This window comes from Xenopus laevis, chromosome 9_10L (genome assembly GCF_017654675.1).
Source record: "Xenopus laevis strain J_2021 chromosome 9_10L, Xenopus_laevis_v10.1, whole genome shotgun sequence".
In the NCBI taxonomy this organism is placed as follows: domain Eukaryota; kingdom Metazoa; phylum Chordata; class Amphibia; order Anura; family Pipidae; genus Xenopus; species Xenopus laevis.
This window is the reverse complement of record NC_054387.1, coordinates 54,359,540-54,376,913: the sequence shown is the minus strand read 5'-3', so window position 1 is coordinate 54,376,913 and position 17,374 is coordinate 54,359,540. Positions and strand designations below refer to the sequence as shown.

General features: G+C 42.6%; 2 protein-coding genes and 1 non-coding gene across 5 annotated transcripts in view; 1 reads left to right on the top strand and 2 right to left on the bottom strand.

Annotated features, from left to right (window-relative positions):
* The window catches only part of LOC108701209 (E3 ubiquitin-protein ligase SMURF2-like), a 46,805-nt gene extending 46,336 nt beyond the window's left edge, over positions 1-469 (bottom strand). For all 3 annotated transcript variants that reach the window (XM_041577384.1, XM_018235532.2, XM_041577385.1), the window contains exon 1: positions 113-469. In XM_041577384.1, the coding sequence (XP_041433318.1) occupies positions 113-164 (52 nt within the window). In that variant the 5' untranslated portion in view covers positions 165-469. The remainder of the gene's footprint in view (positions 1-112) is intronic.
* Positions 470-4,370: 3,901 nt separating this feature from the next.
* Positions 4,371-10,832, bottom strand: kpna2.L (karyopherin alpha-2 subunit like L homeolog; the record flags this gene model as incomplete). Its single annotated transcript, NM_001086990.1, is given in 11 exon segments — positions 4,371-5,137; positions 5,321-5,470; positions 5,593-5,775; positions 6,888-7,121; positions 7,244-7,507; positions 8,059-8,153; positions 8,379-8,647; positions 9,250-9,338; positions 9,858-9,998; positions 10,076-10,180; positions 10,813-10,832. Coding segments are annotated over 10 exon segments (1,581 nt in total). The 3' UTR covers positions 4,371-5,044.
* Positions 10,833-13,136: 2,304 nt separating this feature from the next.
* Positions 13,137-13,209, top strand: trnar-ccg. The gene has a single exon. It is a non-coding gene; the product is annotated as a tRNA-Arg (tRNA).
* The last annotated feature ends 4,165 nt before the right edge of the window (positions 13,210-17,374 follow it).

The following is a 17,374-nucleotide window of genomic DNA, read 5'->3' as shown; positions in this document are numbered from 1 at the left end:
GGACATTCCACAGGGCCCCAATTTGTTGTTATCCCTCCCACACCCCCACCAGGGGCACCCGCTGCAGCCTCTGCCTCACGGCGGGATTGAGGGGTGCGGACGCTCTACTCACCGGTCAGTCGGAGCTTCACGGGCCCGTTCCGCCGGGATCCCTGATTAGACATGGCACCGGGCCCCGGGGTTGTCCCACAGGAAGGGTAGGCCGGGGCCGCGGCCTGGAGTAGGATGGGAAGGCGGGAAGGATTAGTGAGGACCGGAGGGAGAGTCAGGCTCAAAGTGAGGGCCCCGAGTTACCGAGCAGCGCCATGAGTCTGGGGGAGAGCGGAGACAGCACTGAGAGACACGGGCCGGAGGAGGCACTCGCAGCCCGGGGAGGCGGCACCGGGGCCGAAAGAAGGGGAACAGGGGAGGAGATACAGACACCTGTGGGAGGAGACTGGCAGAGCGGGAGGCAGGAATGTGGGCGGGACCGGATATTGTGAGGAAGACACGCAGTCTGAGGAGAGACGCACACGCACAGAGAGATAGTCAGCGAGACGCGCACACAGACTTTAGCAGACACAAAGGCTGAGGCACAGAGACAGGCTGGGAGTGGAGAGAGACAGACTGAGTGGAGAGAGACTCGCACCGACTGACAAACAAGTCGATATTCCTAGTAGACAATAAGGGGAGGGCCCTGCTCACAAGAGCTGACAATCCGAAACTGAGATAGGCTTTTAGGATAAGGCGAGAGGCACCTGCGAGATTCTAGGCTTCAGGAAAGTGAGCGAGGCACCTGAGAGGGTCTAGTCGTTTATGGGTCGGGGAGATGAGAGAAGCACCTGAGAGGTTCCAGCAATGGGAAGACACTCGCCAAAGTAAGCAGCGAGTGTTGGGATATGGGGGTGCAGGGGGTACATTGGGGTAAGAGTGTCTCAGGGGAAAACCTGGGGAAGAGAGGAAACAAGAAAGGGGGTCCCTGTGCTTTTTGTGGCACACACAGTCACCGTCTCAATTCATCTTTTGTAATCTTTGTGCCAGTTTGTACAAAATCATCTTAAATGCATTTAATGTTATCAAAGGGGAATTAACCCCAGATTCAACTTTGCACTATAAAAAAAGGTGAGTTTACAATACACACTTTTAAAAGCTCAGTTCACCAAAAATAAAGACCTTTTTTCAATTATTTTTTTGACCTTTATCTTAAAGTGTAAAGTATCATTTTCACCTCATGCCTTTCTAAAACAGTTCTGGGAGCGTGGAGGAAGGAGTCCTAAACGCTGTAAACTGTTCTAAATTGCTACATTAGTCGATACATTTCTTATCTTTGTCCCTGCTGAGCACAATCCTTGAGTTTCATTACAGGCAGCTGTTAGAATTGATACAATAGTTGCTAATACTCCAGAGATGCTGCTGAGAAATGTATCAACTAATGTAGCAAATTGTAACAGTTCAGAGTCTGCGCCTGAATTACTGAGCTGCCAGACTGAAACACCAGACACTGGGACGTTCAACTTTAAACTTCAGTCCTGGAAAAAATGGTCAAAAACAAAGTATTTCTGGTGAACAATCACTTTACCTTTTATTTTTGACCATTTTTTCCAGGATTGAATTTAAAGGTTTAAACTTCAGTTTTGGAAAAACAGTACCAAAATAAATGATAGAAAGCAAAGGGAAAAAAGTCTATATTTCTGGTGAACAATTTTAATACAATTGAACTAAAAATAATGTTGGAAGGTGAATAACTCCTTTAGGGTAGGACTACACAGACGTTTTTGGCATGATCCGACACGCTGTAACAAAACGCCTGCGACGGAAATGACACTGCACCGCGCAGTATCTGACAGTCGTGTTGCATTGGATCAACGCTGCGACTTCATCCGACGTTTGTATCGCTTACCTTATTTCCATCGCATGCAACTTGTCGCAGGCGTTTTTTCGGATCGTGCGGAAAACTTTTGTGTAGTCCTATCCTTAATTGCATTTGCTTTCATTGTACAAAAATAACATATACATTTCCTGGCACAGAAAAAGCATTCAAATAAGATGGCATGGCCGACTGGACCAATGTTATTAGTAGGAGAGGTTAGTGTAACACAGATATGGAGACCTGTATCCCCCCCCAATCACACACACAACATGTGCTGCTCCTGTTTAAAAAAAATGAGGGATTATATTTGTTAGGGCAGTGGGTGCTGGGTGCAGCCTCTCAGCAGAGCAGGCCTAGGCTAACACTTTATGAAAACAAGCATGGGCTATGGAATGCTGAGAATGCTGTCTGGTAGAGAGGGGGTTACTCCATGGGGAAGTGTTTTTCCACCCATTTCGAGGGAGTTGGAGCAGCCGGTAGTAGCCCCCTCCCCTGGAACAGAGTGTTGCACAATGTCTACGCCACACAGAGTCGCAGACGGCTGTAATCCCCAAAGCCGTTTATTTTTAGGGAATTTAGCTTTGATTTCCCAGACATCAGCATCATCCCCATGAGCTTTCCAGCACTGTGCCGCTTCATGTTGCAATGTTTGTTAAGTCAAATGAGGCCTTGTTCCTGGAACTGCCATGTCCACCCATGTGTGCTACTGGGCTCTTAGGCCTTGCTCCTTGGTTGGGGGCCCTTCCCATGCTGGGAGTAGTAGTTCAGTAACATCACAAAGGCTGTTTGAATTGCCTCCATATTTATAGCTTTAGTTCTAGACCAGATGATAAAGGTTATAACTATTTGGTTGTAGCTAGGTAAGGTGATCAATAAAATCGTGGCTCAAACTGTGGCTTCTTATAGAGAGGGCCAAAACACAACATACCCTTTTAAAGGGGTTGTTCACCTTTAAGGTAACTTTTAATATGATGCAGAGAGTGATATTCTGAGCCAATTTGCAATTGGTTTTCCTTTTTTTATTATTGAAGGTTTTTTAATTTAGCAGCTCTTTAATTTGCATCTTAGGCAATCTGGTAACTAGGGTCCAAATTACCCTAGCAATCATGCATTAAGTTGAATAAGACTGGAATATGGATAGGGCCTGGATAGAAGGATCAGTAATAAAAAAAAAAAAGTAACAATACATTTGTAGCCTTACAGAGCATTTGTTTTTTAGAAAGGAGTCAGTGACACCCATTTGAAATCAGCAAAGAGTCAGAGGAATAAGGCAAAGAACTATAAAAAAAAATAAATAAAAACCAATTGAAAAGTTGCTTAGAATTGGCTGTCCTAGAACATAATAAAAGTTACCTAAGGTGAACGACCCCTTTAAAGGAAGAAGCAAGGGTGCTAGATCCTGTTTTAATAGGATCCAACAGGGGAGCTGCAGCTTGGGCACGTAATGATCATAAACAGTTTATAATACAGGATACCCAATGGGGCAGGGAATATAAACATGGATCAGAGCTTCTTATACACTCGCGAGCACTTAAGGATAAAGGAGGTTGTACCTCTGAAATGTTGTGTGGAAATCTCAAGAAATCACAATGATTTAGCACAAGTGTGTGTCATCTGATTTTCTCCACATTATATAGTCTATTAAACATGTTGTAGTACCATACTGGAAGCAAAGATTGCAAGGTTCAGAATGTTTCTACAAAAAGTAGCAATACATACCACTGTGCACAAAACACCAATACCCAAAGCCATAAATTACTCACAGGAACTCACCAAGTGTGTAGCCTGCTGCTATACAAGTCTGCCCTCTACTGGCCAGTATAGCACAGTTCAAACAGATTCTGTCATTACATGAAGTCTACCAGGATGTCCTCAGCCGCCCCTTTTGCACAAACATTATTGGTCCTGTCCGACAGGTTTGCTCATGTAAAGGAAACGCACAGCTTCTCCTGGTCAAGGATGCTGGGACCCACATACAAGAGGCAAAGATTATATTGCATGGACATTTCAGGCTAATCTAGGATGGTGGTTGCTCCTTGTTTAAAGGGGTTGTTCACCTTTATATTAACTTTTAATATGATGTAGTGATATTGAGACAATTGAGTTATTTAGCTTTTATTTATTTATTTTTTTTAATTCAGCAGCTCTCCAGTTTGCAATTCCAGCAATCTGGTTGCTAGGGTCCAATTTACCCTAAGAACCATGCACTGAATTGAACGAGAGACTGGAATATGAATAGGCAAGGCCTCAATAGAAAAAGTGATACAAATTAACAATAAATGTGTAGCCTTACAGAGCATTTGTTTTTAGATGGTGACCCCCAACTGAGAGCCTTAGATGAAAAAATAAATTATATAAATATAATGAAGATAAATTGCAAGGAGTTGGACATTCTATAACATACAACTTAAAGGCAAGCCACTCCATAACAATTTTGCTTTAGGCAGACATTGGTCTCTTGGATTTAGGGCCTAGACTTTCTACACTCCCCCCCCCCCCAGCAAATAAAGTCAAGTCACAATTTTTTTTTTTGCCAAAAATTTATTGTAAACAGTTGCAATATAAAGAAGCCTTACATGAACCCAAGTCAGTCAATGTGCAGCCCCACAGAGCTAAGAACAGTTTTGTGATACAGAGGGCTGGGCGCAGAGATAGCTAGGCTATGGATTGCAAGCAGCCCTATCACCCAGGGAAATGCTTTCCCAGCACTGGCCACACAGATCCATAAGTAACTGGCAGTTTTTCCCTAATGGGTTAGTGGGCCAGAACAATCCCCAACATGTGGCCAGTGTGCAGTCACTGAAGTTTGAAAGTAAAGGGACCCAGGACTAGACAAAACATTACTGGTTTATACAAGGCACAGGGGAAGAAGCTCAATTACCCATTTATTTTCAGAAACCCCAAGTCTAAAATTGTGCTAAGTGCTTTGACTGACAGTGGCTGGATTTGCCCCATACAAATAAAATCTCTGCCACAAGAGGTTGTGATGGCCACAGCTACCTTTGCCTTTGAACTAGAAAAGTTGGCCTGCCGCCAACTGCTGTAAAGTTAAAAATGATATATTTACAACTTTATTCAATTTGAACACAGATTTAAGATTCACAGTATATTTACAGTGGGGAGAAGATTGTTGAAATAAGACAAAAAGTGCGGATTCACATAGAAAAAGGACAAACAGACAAGACATGGCAGTGTTTAGAAGTCAAACGTGGTGTGAGTTCCACCTTCCACCTGGAAAGTATAGCCGTCGGCTGTGGTCTCAGGAGCCAGAGATTCATCTTCTCCATCCTAGAAACAAAAATCAATTTATGAAAACAAGGACAAAAATAATTGTGGGTCTGTCCAGACAATTTGATGTTGAGTCAAGGGGCAAGACAGGTTACCAAAAGCAGAAACATTCAAGGGTGTCCTGCAGCTGGGGAGAGTTTATACGAAGATCTAGAATTGGAAAAGGGCTGTTAAGACCCTTACCTCTGCAGAGAAGTATTTCTCAATGAGACCAGCCGATGCTTTGTAGACCTGCTCATTCTCATGAGACTGCAGAGCCTCGATACGGTCGAGACCACCACATTCCTCTACCATTAGGCACAGTTTCTCTGTCTCCCCAAGCTTATCAGCAGCCTGTGTACAAAGAAGTGGACAAATGTTAGATAAAACCATACTGGACAAGGTTAGCTTGGCTTTATTCCCAGTGGGGAGAGAAGATAACTAAACAAAAATGTAGAATGTTTAGGAAAACTTACAGCGAATATATTGGTGAAGGCATCTAGAATGACCAGCACAGTCTTGCTGTCCTTGACAGACAAGAGATTTGACAGAGGCTCAATGACACCACATTGGACGAGGTAGATAATCTGATCTATTGTTCCCCCACTTGTGTAGTTTGTGACTGCCCAAATCGCTTCTTTTTGAGTCTTGTAGTCACCCTGCGAATTATAGGAACAGGTACAGAATGTCAGATCTCATAACCCACTTACTGAAAAGTCTTTCAACTCTCCCAACATCCCTCTCATACTGTGCATAGGTTCCATCAGACTTGGCCATGAAGATGCAACATAAGGGGAAGCTCACTAAATTTCATTATGATGTTGCCTGCAACGGAAGTTATTGTATGGGAACTGCTATATAAAGGCATAAAATGATTTCAAAGCTTACGGCTGTATACTATATTCTGCCCCCCCTCATTCCCACCAGCACCTCAGAGCACAAAGCCATCTGCACCAGGAGGGAGCCATGGATACTCAGTGTCCCAGCATTCAAACATCCCCATAAGAAGTAAGCAGAGACTTGATCATTTGGAGTCACTTAACATGGCTGCCCCTCCCAGTGTGGATGGCATAGTTCTCAGAGGGAGCATTAAAGATGTTTTTCCACTGTTCACTTTTTCTGTTCAGTTGGTTTCAGATATTCACCAGAAATAAGTCCCCCCCTCACCTACTTTCTATTTCCGGTGTGTTTTTCGATTATCTAATTTTTCACCTTTCAAAAGCCTAAAGCTGCTCGGGGGGGGGTCACAGTCTCTAAACTGTTCTAAATTGATACATTTAGTGGATAGATTTCTTATTTTGCCTGCTGAACAGAATTCCCGAGTTTCATTAAAAGTAGCTGTTACAATTGATACAATAGTTGCCAATACTACAAAGATGCTGCACCTGAATTACTGAGCTGCCAGACAAACACCAGACCATTAAACTTAGCATACTTAGGTTTTGGAAAAAAAGAAAAAAAATGGAAAGCAATTGAAAAGTATTTTTCTGGAAAACAACTCGAGTTCGGAAGGTGAACAACCCCTTTAAACAATTGTTTAACCCATAGTTCAGGCTCTGTTAGCCCACACCACCATGGGGAACACAGGATAGGTTTCCTTTTAGAGGACTACAAAAACCATTCAATATAAACATCACATTCTAAAATGGTCAGCAGTGCTAAAAAATAACAGTCAAATCATGTGAACCACCAGATACCCATGTACATTTAGTAATGTATGTCTGAACTGCAGTGTGTCAGTGCTAAGTGTTACAGACATTACATTTCTTACCTTCCTGAGAATTTCAATGAGGTAGGGCATTAACCCATGATTGACTACTTCCTGGATCTGGTCCTGACGCCCAGCAGTAATGTTGGACAGTGTCCAGGCAGCTTCTTTCTGGATATTATTCTTGTGGTGGGTGAGCAGCTCCGCAAAGACAGACAAAGCCTCAGCATCAAGAACCACTTGGGTTTGCTCATCTGTACCAGTCACAATGTTCCCAATGGTTCTCAGACAAGGGGTCTGTGAAGGGGATACAAAATTTACATAAGTGCACCACAGTTGCCATCTCTCACACAATGCCCCCAGAAAGCTACCCAAACGATCAGGACCTCATGCCCATATCAGAACACAATGTAACTCACCACAATGGTCAGCTCTCCACAGCCCAGCAGCTGAACAATGCGAGAGACCAAGCCTGTGCGGACCACCACGTCGATTCGGTCGTTTGAACCATCGGTGAGGTAGGATACTGCCCAGCAGGTATCAGCCAGTACCTCACGGTCATCATGATGCAACAATCTCACTAGTGTGGGCAAGATCTGCTGAATTGCATCCAGAGGTGGGGCTGGGTTCTTGTTGCGACACAGGTTTGAGAGGGTCCATGTAACATTTCTGAGGTAGCCAGTCTGAAAGAACACAACTGATAATCAGTACTGCACAAGGTCTGTCTGTGCATTTATTAGGGAGAAAAGTAGCAGTAACAACAACAACAATTCCTCAACTAGAGTTAACTTTCCAGATCCCTTTCTACTACCCAAGGGCTCTCCTTACAACATCTGACCTAAATATACACATACATATTCTACCGTTTTACTGTAACCCCAATTTATTTATTTTTTTTAAATAAACCACCATGTGGACAGTAGGCAATAGCACATGGCAAGTCCCTATGGTTTGTGATTAGGAAGGAGAACAGGCATGCAAGGTATTGTGGGAATGGATAGTCTTTGCTGGAGGAAAGTAGATGCTACACTGTTCCAGTTCCAGTTAACACCTAGTTTCATAAGCCAGAGAATGAGAATTTTGGCTCCCCCCCCCCCAGAACTGGTACCAGAGACATTGACAAACAAGCTGCTACAATATGTACCAAGGGCCCTGCTGACACGAGCTTCCAGTCTAAAGGGTGAGGAATAAAAGTTAGACATGAGGTATAAATATGCAAATAACTTCTACTTACAGCTAGTGTGGAGAGGTCAGGACCAGCCAATAAGGCTAGCAGAGGCCCAACAGCTCCATGTTTAATAACTAGATCTCGGTAAGCAGATCCATCACCTATTGGAAAAAAGATTCAACAGTTAGAACCAGTATAGCCCAAGCCAAAAACTATATTCCTTGTAGAGGGAGAGCACGAGGGCTGGTGTATTATAAAACATCTTGGGGAAAGGATGGCTAAAGGAGGTTACATGAACCAAAGGAGATAATGGTACCCAGCCTATTTGTACACCATATAATTCGCACAGAAATACCAAGGTCCTTCAGACCTCCCACAGCACTTACCTGCAATGTTTCCCAAGGCCCACACTGCCTGCTCACTGATGTGAGGATGAGGAGATGCCAAAAGGGATATGAAGGCTGGGACCCCACCACCTTCCACAACAGCCTTGGTTTGATCAGAGGTTCCAGACGCGATGTTTGTCAAAGCCCAGGCAGCCTCAAACTGAATGGGGCTGCAGTCCGAATGGGCCAGGAAGGCTACCAGCTTGGGAATGAGACCAGCCTGAATGATGCGATCAATTGGAGGCTCCCGCTCTCTGGACAAAAGCTTCCTGTTTGAGAAGAACAAGTTTTTAGACCTAGCAATTTAAATCCACACTACTCTCAGGCATTAATATGCTCTCAGATTAGCTGCCAGTCTGTATATTTAGTACTTAAAAAAAAAAAAAACCTACACTACATATACCCTCCTCCCCCCTGGGCAAATGCCCCTTTTTGCCTACCCCTCCATGCAGATTATGTCCAGCAGAGTTCACAGGCACCACCTTCAGCTGCTTTAGTAATCTTCGGAATGAGACCAGTGAAGCGGCGCATATGCAGTTGGAGCAATTTTCTGTTTTGTGACAACTGCGAACGCGCCAAAACTCAGAAAATTGCCAAAGCGATGTCTCATTCAGAAGACTGCTGAAGTGGGGTAAGTAAGTGCCGGGGGGGGGGGGTGGTCTATGTAGAGGCGGCATTAAAGGCACAAAGCCCAAGTGTGTTACAAGAGGAGAGTCCTACAGCACAGATCCAGGCACAGCTGCTCTGCACAGATCATAAAGTGAGAACAAAATGTGATAAGAGCACCAAGCTTTATGGAGGCAGGGACTGAACAAGGTATAGTCTCTAAAGTGTGGAGTAAATATACCAGCCTTCCACCCACAAAACTCACCTTGCAGCCTGCGTGGCCTGTAGCTGAATGTCTAGGTTAGGGCTGGAGACACCTCGGACAATCTCTTCAACACTCCACTGTGTAGAGGTCTGGAAATGAGAACAAGTTAAAGGCCTCGTTACAATGAGGGTCCCATTATACAAGGCAGAAAAACATCACCCCAAATAGGATACAAGACTACCCTCTACATAGATTAACACTAAAGGATGTAATAAAGTGGATTTGTAATGATTGGCAGGAAACATCTACATGGAACAGTGATGCAGATCACAGAGCAACTATCAATATATCTCTGTTTTTATAGATTACCCATTTAGGAAGGGTTACTGAAATGCTGGCATTATCCAGGCTTCAGACATTCTGCATTGGCTTTAACTTAATGGCACTAAAAAGTAAGCAAAAGTAAGCTGACTGTTTTCACTGCATCATGATGAAATGCGTGAGACCAGTTTCCAAGTCCTGACATTTTGACAAACAGATTAGAGACAAACACTAGGGGTGCCTTGCTTAGAATCATAATCTACTAAATAGCCCAAACTTCTAAGAAACCCACCAACTTTGAGCCAACCTGACAGCCATAAGGTTCCACAGTTGGAATATCCACCTACCTGCCCATTCTGGTTCTTCTCCTGTAGGGGAGAGGTTGGCTCATCTGGGAAGGTGCTGACATTTCTCCTCTTTAGCAACTGATCATCTTTCTTGGCCTTGCGCAGCTCCACGTTCACTTCAATCCTCCGCCTCCTCATTTCCTGCCATTTAAAGAGAAATCCAAGTGAGCGGAAGGCCCATACCTACAGTAAAGCCTGGCATTGCCCCGTGTACTCACCGTGGAGTCCTTGCCCTTGTTTTTGAACCTGGTGAGGCGGGCACCATTCTCATTGCTGGACATTTTCACAGAGGATTAAGTCACAGAAAGAACAGGTCACAACAGCTACAAAGGAAGAGAGTTCAGTCAGATCAGTGCCACTCACCAGTTGCCTCATCTTAATACACTCATGGTAGCCATTAGTTTACTATCACAGGGGCATCAGAGGTAGGAATAAGTTATGACCGACCCACCTAAGTGTCAAATCAAATACAGTAGCCCCATCCAAGTTTTTATCCCATCACTTCAGTCCCATTATTAACTGATCGACAGTATCTGCCTCCTGAGTGATTATCTGCCCCCCCCCCGATCAACGAGGCACAATCCAACCCTCCAGCAGATCAGCGGGTGTCGGGGCACAGTCCACCCTCTACTCTCCCATTGAATATAAGGGGGGACAAGCCACCAGATCAGCGTTTAGTCCAACCCCGAATCCGCGAGTGTCAGGGCCAGTCTCCCCCGCACAGTAAGTGTATGACATGTCCCACACAGCGAGTGTCTTTCCTCCGCACAATCATTAAGTGTCAGACACGCGGTCACCCCCCATCCAGTAAGTGTCAGGCCGGTCGGCTGAAGTTTCGGTGACACCTCTAGAAATCGACCCTCCTTTCAGCCTCTAGTGGCAACGGGAACCCTTATTAGCAAACAGTGCAGAACCGCTTAAGGCCACATTCCACTGAGCCGCGCCACCACCATACCTCTCGCTCCGCCAGCGACTTCCAACAAACTGCAGCGACCTCCCGGCCTCATGGATTTAAATGTCTAACTCAGCTCGGCTACTATTGGTCAGTTCGAGCACAAGCAGCATCGCCATTGGCTGCTTTGAATTAAACAGTGAGCCCATACGTGAATTATCGCGAGATTAATCGTTGGCCGGGTTAATGAAAGCCATGTGGCATCGTGTCCCACTTTCCCGAGAAGGAAATTGCTCCTCCCGATCAGCGCCGCCTGACGTCAACAACATGTCTGGACCGTGGCATTACGACTACCCTTGACATTATAACTACCCCATGGCATTATAACTACCCATAACATTAAAACTACCCATAACATTATAACTACCCATAACATTAAAACTACCCATAACATAACTACCCATGACATAACTACCCCATGACATTAAAACTACCCATGACATTATAACTACCCATGACATAACTACCCCATGACATTAAAACTACCCATAACATTATAACTACCCATGACATAACTATCCCATGACATTAAAACTACCCATGACATTATAACTACCCATTACATTATAACTACCCATGACATAACTACCCATAACATAACTATCCCATGACATTAAAACTACCCATGACATTATAACTACCGATGACATAACTACCCCATGACATTATAACTACCCATGGCATTATAACTACCCATGACATAACTACCCCATGGCATTAAAACTACCCATGACATTATAACTACCCATGGCATTATAACTACCCATGACATAACTACCCATGACATTATAACTCTCCATGACATAACTACCCATGACATTATAACTACCCATGATATAACTACCCCATGGCTTTATAACTACTAATTGACATTATAACTACCCATGACATAACTACCCCATGGCTTTATAACTACCCATCACATTATAACTAGCCATGACATAACTACCCCATGGCTTTATAACTACCCATGACATTATAACTAGCCATGACATAACTACCCCATGACATTAAAACTACCCATGACATAACTACCCCATGGCATTAAAACTACCCATGGCATTATAACTACCCATGACATTATAACTACCCATGGCATTATAACTACCCATGATATAACTACCCATGACATTATAACTACCCATGACATAACTACCCATGACATAACTACCCCATGGCTTTATAACTACCCATGACATTATAACTAGCCATGACATAACTACCCATGACATTATAACTACCCATTACATTATAACTACAATGACATCCCCAGTGTTAGGATTGACTCATCTCTGTTGTCTCACTCGCTGTACAGCCAGAGCAATGTAAGTGCCCAGCAGTCCCAGGCTAAGTTGCAGCCTCTGGGCCCAGTAAAGGGGTAACATATACACATACCTCCCAACTGTCCCTTTTTCGGAGGGACAGTCCCTCTTTTGACAGCTCAACCCGCAGTCCCTCATTTGTACTGGAAAGTCCCTCTTTTCTCTGCACTGAACAGCCAGAAAAAGAAACAAAGTTTCTCACTTAATTGGCTTTTAGCAGAGAGCCCAGAACAGCTAACAGGTGCAAATAAGATACTTTGTAACAATTTTGAGGCACAAAAACACAGTTTAGATAAGGAGAAATATTTTAAAACTTTCATAACCTGCCAAATTTTGTAAAACAAACATGGTAATTAGGGGATGTGGCCACATAAAGGGGTGTGGCCAAAAAATTGCTGCGCTACGTGCGGAAAAATTTTTTTTGTCCCTCTTTTTACTTCCAAAATGTTGGGAGGTATGTATACACTTGCCTATATACTTGCCCAAGGCCTAAACAATGCTTGGTATTGACACAGCTGTGTGCCCTTATGAATAACTGCCCCACCAATCACCCCTCCTGTGCCCTACATGCTAAATAATTGCCATGTTTTTGTCCAGAACTAAGCGCGTCTAGGGTTGCCACCAGGCCGGTATTTTACGTAAAAATGATGGTTGATTCCAATGTTATTAATAGGGAAAAAAGATAAATCTATAGGAAGGCAGGTATTTTTTACCAGAAAAAGTGGCAACTCTAATGGGGATCCTTTTACCCAGAGATGAGTGTGTCCTGCATTCCAAACAGTGAGGGGTTTAGTATTAGGTTTGACTCTGAAACCATCAGTGAAACAACGGGAACTACTAAAGTGGACTAGTCTCAACAGCAGAAAGAACAGTTAAAGGCCTGGGAGCACGTGGCCCGATGCGTTCCAAGCCTCTATTCTGCCGACGCCGCGCCCCGCTTTCTCTGTCGGCTTTAATACAATAGATAAACAGAGAAAGCGCGGCTCAGAGCCGCAGACATGCGCTGACCCAGTGGCCTAATGGATAAGGCATCAGCCTCCGGAGCTGGGGATTGTGGGTTCGAGTCCCATCTGGGTCGCATAGAGAGTTGTTTTGTTTGTACATTAAGTTGCTCTCGGTAACGTCACAAGCAGAATGGAATGTCTATCCGTCTCGGGACACTGGGTAAATGTGTCCGCATCAGTCTGGTAACTGGATCTCTCGGTGCTTCCTGAAACACCAATTATTACTGTCTAGATCTCTGGCGCTATCTGCCCCACTTTAAAGCCAGGGAGGGTACCGACCAAACCCTCTGCGAAATCCAGGAGGCCTTGGGGCAGTTAGTGCGTTCATTGCGCTCTAGGAAACATGTTGCAGTTGCGCTTTGTAACTTGTGGGTGTCAGTATTTGACACGTTTGTTGATGGAATCATTGGCTGTCAGAATGTTACAGTTGCATCTGTCAATCAGTCCATTGTGTAATGAATGTAACTTGCAGCAGTTCACATATTGACCACTGGGTGTCACTGTATAACCACGCGATCACATATAACCTATAGAAACCCGCGGATCCTGCAGTTCCATATTGTGACCGCTGGGTGCCAGTAGAACTCCACGCTGATCACTGTGCTTAGTGGAACCCGAAATGGATCCCTTGAAATGTTTTTGTTTTTCACGACTGCCCCCCCCCAATTGATTTTTGGTTAAAATGATACGTTATTGCCTATTCTTCACGGCTTCTATACTGTCACGGAAGAAATTGCACAATTTGTTTAAAGGCAAAATACCTGAACCAGAGAATCTTCCCCCTAATAAAGGCAATTGCTACAATTGTATGACCACTAGGGGTCAGTAGATGCCGAATGCTGTTCAACCGAGTTCAGTGTTTAACCCTTACAGTTCTGGTTCCTGATTTCCCTTTCTCTCCCTCCTCCTGGTTTGAGCATGAGTGACTAGCATCCTCAACACATTGAGTGAGACAGTGACACCAGGCCCGGACTGGCAATCTGTGGGTTCTGGCCAATGCCAGAGGGGCTGCTATAAGGTGCCATAGAAAGTCAGTATTTAGTGGGCTGGTGGGGGCTGTTTGGGCCTCTGTGTGGGCTGATTGGGCCTCTGTGTACCTGAAATGCCAGGGTCTATTTTAATTCTCAGTCCAGACCTGAGTGACACAGATCCCTTTACAGCTCTGTATCGAATATCAGCTTGAATATATTTCAGCCCAAGAGAACAGAAGACACGAAAAAAAAAAAAAAAAAAAAAGAACCACCCCAATGAAAATGGATATTTACCATGAATATTTACCAAGACCAAATCATAACAGCAGCAGGATGAGAGGGGCTGCTGGGAATTATAAATTCATGAAAAAGAAACTCAAAAAAAAAAAAATAGGCTGGAAATGCTACATTGGTTTCTACCAAAAGCCAAAAATTGAGAATGACCTACTGTTTAGTGAAAAAGTAGGCCAAATATTTTTTTCAAAAATAAAGTCTTTATTTATCATAGACAGCTTATGAGTAAGTGCCCACCTTGGCACAAAACATATAACTAGTAAAGTGAGGAGAGCAATCCAAGGCAGAAGATCTGCAACAATGTAGTTTATTAGCAGCTACAAAACACACAACATGTTTCGGGCCTCAAACGCCCTTTATCAAGCTAATAAACTACATTGTTGCAGATCTTCTGCCTTGGATTGCTCTCCTCACTTTACTAGTTATATGTATGCTGAAGACTTGCGGTGAAGTCTAAGAGAAAAGAAGCACCATTGCATTTAAAAAAACTGGGCAGTGCGCTGAAGTAATCCTGTTGAGTTGGCACAAAATATGTTAGGCTAATGTATGTCCTAATAAAGACTATTTTTTTTAAAAAAAATTTTTGGGCTACTTTTTCACTAAACAGTAGGTCATTCTCGATTTTTTGTTTTTTATGTGCTTTATTAAATAATGTATAACCCTTGGACTGGGGGTTTTCTGAGACAAGACCACTGTATATCATTTTTGACTTAACTGAGTAATCGTTTTTTCTTCTTGGACCTGAATTGGATTTATGACCATTGCTTAAAGGTAGAACTACACACCACGGTAATGTAATTCATTGGTTTGTACCAGCCTAGTAGCATCAACTTCTGTGACAAATGTGACCTCACTTCCTGCTTGATTTCCCCCACCTCTTAAGCTTAGTTTCTAACCAGCAGCCCAGAGCTCACTGAGCATGTGCAGTGCCACTGACACACAAATGATGACCTAACAAGATGAGAAGATGGGGAGCTGCCAAAGGCAAATATAAAAGGCATGGATCATTACTGTTATAGGGCTGCTGAACCTCTGGGCTGGTACAGTAAGTTCAGTATAAAAAATACAGCATTTCTATCCATATTTTTTAAGGGTTTTGTTCTAACTTTCAGGACACACTAGGAATTGTAGTACAGATAGTGGAAGGGCAGGTGCAACAAACTGACTAGTGTAGGAGTCTCGGTGCCAATAACAAACCTGATCATGTGAAAAACATAATTTTGCCTCTTTATAGGTCCCTGGTAAGGCCTCACCTGGAGTATGCAGTGCAGTTTTGGACTCCAGTCCTTAAAGGGGAACCATTGCGAAAATGAAAATTTAACATAAGCTTCAGCATACTGAAATAAGAAACTTTGTAAATACAATCAATTAAAAGTTCTGTACTTTTTCTGAAATAATCAAGTTTATATTCACTATCCCTCTTTCATCATCTGTTTCTCTTCATTCTTTCTTCATTCAGGAGTTGGGTGTCAGATAATCATTGACAGTTAGATCCAATATATCTTATAGGGGGGCTCCTTTTGCCCAGAAAATGTATTAGAGCTCACTCTATTAAAATCACCAGACATCATGTCTCTCTACATGCAGGATTTGTGCAAAAGGCAGTTATTTTGTTAGATTTAGTTTGAACTGGAATCAGTAATTTGAGTGAGTTTTAATTCATCTGATAGGAAAGGAAGCCCCCCCTATAAGATATATTGGATCTGTCAATGACTATCTGACACCCAACTGCTGCATGAAGACAGAATAAAGAGAAACAGATGCTGAGACAGGAATAGTGAACATAAACAATGTTTCTGAAACAATGCAGAATATTTAATTGATAGTATTTACAAAGTTTCTTATTTCATTATTAAAAGGTTATATATTCTCAGCAACTTATCACCTTTAAAAAGGACACAGCAGGGTACAATCACCAATTTTCTCTTTTTAAATTAATAAAATATATCAAAGAAAAGTAAAACCCTGTATGTCTTTGTATTCTACACTGCTGCCAATCATTAATTAAAAACCTCTAAAGTTCCTTTGCTTATCTATATGAAGATCACCAAAGTGCTATGTGCTAAATTATATTATACGGTCAAATTAATTAGACTGAAATTCATTAAACATTCTAATACATCAATTTTAATTAATAGTGATATTTTATAAAAAAAAACACCAAATGAATTCAATTAATAAGATCAATTTTAAAATGATCCCCTATGTGATTAAATCGGTTCTCCTATGGTTTGTTATAATACAAGGTCATTAAGATAGAGACAAACCTCTAAAGTGCGTTAGTGGTAATTAATTGACCACCATAATAACCCCCAGGGGATTTAATTAACTAAAAAATTAGAATAAATAATTTGTACCAATTACCAGTTAATTCTGTGTATAAGTTCCACAATGGCTAAAGTAAAAATTATTGAAAAACACAAGCTCCTTTCACAGGACTTCCTGTGAAGGATAAATTGTATCAATCTATTTAAAATTCAATAATAGAGAGATTATTTTATTGAATTTTAAATAGATCTCTTATCCATACTCTTTTAAATTAATTACAGGAGTTACCGATTAGCAAACTCCTTTTATCCTTTCTTCCTTTTCACAAGACGTAGGGAATTTGTGTTTTTTTTAGGAAAGACAGAAAACAATTCAAGTTAGATAAGGTATTATTGAGACCACAGTTCCCCACGTTCTGCCTTCTTTACTTGTGGTAATCCCAGGGTCCAGATAGCAAAATGACCAGACAGTACCAAACGGGATGACTCCACCACTATCTCTTTCTTCCAATTCTAATCTTAATATATTACAAGTGTGACTGTGATACAATTCTTGAATCAGTTGTTACATTCTATATCCTGCCAATCAACTGATAAGGTTGATACAATTTATCCTTCACAAGAAGTCCTGTGAAAGGAGCTTGTGTTCAATAATTTTTACTTTAGCCATTGTGGAACTTATACACAGAATTAACTGGTAATTGGTA